Genomic DNA, 4,372 nt, shown 5'->3' on the forward strand with positions numbered 1-4,372 from the left:
AGTCTCTCCTCAATTTCAACCAACTTTTCAGCACCAAACTTTGACCTCTGTCTTCTCACCCTGATAAGACTGTATGTTTTTGTTTAAGCTATATTCTCCCAGCTTCTCCTTAAAACCAACAAACACCCTCAGGGGAAGATCTGAGGAAATGTTGAGCTTTTTTTTTTTTTTTTTTTTTTAAACCATGATGTTTATTCTAATTGTTGAAATCCTTAAGATGAACTGGATGCCGCAACAGCTGCCCTCTTGGGCTTAGGTGTTGTTCCTTCACGGAATCCATGCCTGAATCTGCGGTATACAATTTTTAGGTGCCTCATGCGACCGGTCCCAGTGGTGTTCCGTCTTTTAGCCTTGGCACTCCAGTTATACTTTCTCTTGCGCTTGGCAGGGTAGCCGCACTTGCCACACGTGGACTTCTGAAGGTGGTAGGCCTTCGAGCCACAGCGGCGGCACAACGTGTGCGTCTTATTGCGACGCTTTCCAAACGATGACGTCCCCTTCGTCATCTTGTTTCCGCGGCAGGCCCCCCTTTTTTTTTTTTTTTTTTTTTTTTTTCGCCGCCTTGGCCCAGCAGGCTGAGCGGTCAGCAGATGAATGGTTAGCCTGGGGTTAGTCTGGCGCAGGGTGGGAGGGGGTGGCAGAGAGCTGCTGGGACCAGGCCTGGGAAAATGGACTTTATTACCTCCCAGGGAGTGGGAGAGCAGGATTAGGAGGGGACACACTCAGGACCCCAGGACTGGTGTTGGGGAGCAAGGTGCCGGGCCTGGCCAGCCCTTGGTTTCCCTGAGGACAGACATGAACGGCAGCCCCACTGCACAGCTGCCCAGAGCCGCCCTGGCAGAGGACTAGAAGGTGGGCCCAGATTGCCAGGCAGTGCCCTCCACTCCCGCAGGATCTGTCTCCGAGGCCTCGGCGGCAACCGGCGCCTACCCGCACGCCACGCTTCACTTCCGGGCCTGCTCATAGTTCTGGGTGAACCAGGCGCAGGTCTCCTTCACAGCCTGCTGGAAGGGTGTAAACCGGAAGTTGGGCAGGTAGGTCCGAAGCTTCCTGTTACTGGCCGTCTTCTTAAACTTCTTAACTTCTTAAACTGCCCATGAATGATCTCCAATTCTTTCTAGTAGCTTTTTTTAATCATTCTTTTAGTTAGACTTTATATTTTTTATAAGTAAAAGGGCTAGATGTCGGGTTTGAGACTTGACATCTCAATAGCAATGAGTACACCTAGCATACAGATATTGCTTTCTAAATACTATTCTCTCCAAAAGGAACCAGAGTTCCTTGGAGATATAACCGATTCTAGAGCTGAGGAAAGGAAAATGCAAAATGATCATAGACTGTAAGAATGCATTAAAAAATGGTAGGTGCATGCTAGATATCAGAAACTAAGGACGTGTTCAAAAAAATGGTGGAGACATGCATTTCACACAGATAAGTGAAAAATAACTGAAAAAATAAATGCATACCATAAAAACTCAAATCACAATATAGTATGGCTATATTAATATCAAACAACATAGACTTCATAAAGTTTTGCAATAAATAATTTAAAAATTTAATGATAATAGGAGCAATAAAGAAATAGATAACATTTCTAAATATGTGGGCACCTAATACTATACCTTTGAAATAAATGATGCAAAAGTTGAAAAAATTAAAAAAATTGCAATTATAGATATTTTTATTTTTTTCAAGTTTTTATTTTAACTCCACTTAGTTAATGTACAATATTATATTAGTTTCAAGTGTACAACAAAGTGATTCAACACTTCCATAAAATACCCAGCTCTCATCACAGCAAGTGTACGTCTTAATCCTCATTACCTATTTCTCCCATCCTCCCACCCATCTCCCCTCTGGTAACCATCAGTTTGATCTTTGATTCCTATAGTTAATACTCTTTTCCTTGGCTTATCTCTTGCACACTCTCTCTCTCTCTCTCTCTCTCGCTCCTTAACTCCCTCTCCCCCCACACTCCCTCCTTCTCTGTTTTTTTCCATTTGTTTTTTTTCTTTCCTAAATTCCACATGAGTGAAATTATATGGTATTTGGCTTTCTCTGAATGGCTTATTTCACTTAACATTATACTCTGTATCTCCATCCATGTCACTGCAAATAGCAAGGCTTCATGATTTTTTTGTGGCTGAATAATATTCCAGTGTATATATAAATGACATCTTCTTTATCCACTCATTAATAGATAGACACTTGTACTGCTTCATATCTTGACTATTGTAAATTGTGCTGCTATAAACATTAGAGTGTGTGTATCCCTTTAAATTACTGTTTTTGAATTCTTTGGGTAAATACTTTATTTTTAACTTCTTGAAAAACCTCCATACTATGTTCCAGAGTGACCACACTGGTTGGCATTTCCCATCAACAGAGCAAGAGGGCTCCTTTTTCCCCACATCCTCACCAACATACATTGTTTCTTGTGTTGTTGATTTTAGCCATTCTGACAGGTATGAGATGATATCTCATTGTGTTCTTTATTTGAATCTCCCTGATGGTAAGTGATGACAGACATCTTTCCATGTGGCTATTGGCCATCTGTATGTCTTCTTTGAAGAAATATATGTTCATGTTTTCTGCCCATTTTCAATTGGAATATTTGTTTTGGGGGTATTGAGTTTTTTAAGTTCTTTATATATTTTGAATACTAACCCTTTATCAAGTATGCCATTTGTGAATATCTTCTTCCATTCTGTAGATTGCTCTTTAGTTTATTTATTTATTTATTTATTTATTTATTTATTTATTGCTATACAAAAGCTTCTTATTTTGATGTAGTGCCAGTAGTGTTTTGTTTTTGTTTTTGTTTTTTGCTTTTGTTTTCCTTGCCTCAGGAGGCATATCTAGTAAGAAATCGCTATAGCCTATGTCAAAAAAAATTACTGCCTGTTTTCTCCTATAGGACTTTTATGGCTTGCTGTCTCACATTTAGGTCTTCAATTCATTTTGAATTTATTTTTATGTATGATGTAAGAAAATGGCCCAGTTTCAATCTTTTGCATATTATTTTCCAGTTTTCCGAACATCATTTGTTGAAGAGACAGTCTTTTCCCATTGGATATTCTTTCCTATTTTGTTGAAAATTAATTGAGCATATAGTTGTGGGTTTACTTTGGGATTTCCATTCTGTTCCATTGATCTATGTCTGGTTTTGTGCCTGTACCATACTGTTTTATCACTACAGCTTCATAACATAACTTGAAGTCCTGAATTGTGATGCGTCCAGCTTTAACTCTTCTTTTCCAAGATTGCTTTGGCTATTTGGGGTCTTTTGTGGTTCCATACAATTTTAGAATAGATTGTGCTAGTTCTGTTAAAAATACTAGTGCTATTTTGATAAGGATTTCATTAAATGTATAGATTACTTTGGCTAGTATAGACATTTTAACAGTATTTGTTTTTTCAATTCATAAGCATAAAATATTTTCCCTTTTGTTTGTGTCTTCAGTTTCTTTCATCAGTGTTTTATTGTTTTCAGAATACAGATATTTCCCCTTTTTGCTTAGGTTTATTCCTAGGTATCTTATTTTTGGTGCAATTGCAAATAGGACTGTTTTCTTAATTGCTCTTTCTCCTGCTTCATTATTGATACATAGAAATGCAACAGATTTCTGTACATTAATTTTGTATTCTGTGACTTCGCTGAATTCATTTGTCAGTTCTAGAAGTTTTTTATGGAGTCTTTCAGGTTTTCTATATATAGTATCATGTCATATGAAAATACTGAAAGTTTTACTTCTTCCTTACCAATATGAATGCCTTTTATTTCTTTTTTGTTTTGTTTTCTGGTTCTTTTGGCTAGAACATCCAATATTTTGTTGAATAGAAGTAGTGAGTGTGGACATCCTTGTCTTATCCCTGGCCATAGAGAAAAAGCTATTGGGTTTTTCCCATGAGAGCTGAGGTTAGCTGTGGGTTTTCCATATAAGGCCTTTATTATATTGAGGTATGTTTCTTGTAAACCTACTTTGTTGAGGGTTTTTATCATGAATGGATGTTGTACTTTGTCTAATGCTTTCTCTGCATCTATGGAATGATCATATGGTTCTTATTCTTTTCCTTGTTGATGTGATATCATCACATGGATTGATTTGTGAATATAGAACAATCTTTGTAACCCAAGAATAAGTCTTCCTTGATTGTGGTGAATGATTCTTTTAATGTACTGTTGGATTCAGTTTGCTAATAATTTATTGAGAATTTTTGCATCTATGTTCATTAGAGGTATTGGCTGTAGTTCTCTTTTTTATTGGAGTCTTCATCTGGTTTTGGAATAATGGTAATACTGGCCTCTTAGAATGAATTTGGAAGTTGTCCTTCCTCTTCTATTTTTTAGAATGGCTTGAGAAGACTAGCT

The 4,372-nt window shown here is 37.6% G+C and overlaps 1 protein-coding gene across 1 annotated transcript; it reads right to left on the bottom strand.

Moving 5' to 3' along the window:
- Positions 1 to 203: 203 nt before the first annotated feature.
- LOC123390661 (60S ribosomal protein L37) lies at positions 204 to 522 on the bottom strand. Its single transcript, XM_045074858.1, has one exon. It carries the CDS (start codon positions 504 to 506, stop codon positions 213 to 215), a length of 294 nt encoding a protein of 97 aa, XP_044930793.1. The 5' UTR covers positions 507 to 522; the 3' UTR covers positions 204 to 212.
- Between the last annotated feature and the right edge of the window lie 3,850 nt (positions 523 to 4,372).

The sequence above is a fragment of the Mustela putorius genome, unplaced genomic scaffold (genome assembly GCF_011764305.1).
Source record: "Mustela putorius furo isolate JIRA1106 unplaced genomic scaffold, ASM1176430v1.1 tig00000135_pilon_pilon_pilon, whole genome shotgun sequence".
Classification (NCBI taxonomy): Eukaryota; Metazoa; Chordata; class Mammalia; order Carnivora; family Mustelidae; genus Mustela; species Mustela putorius.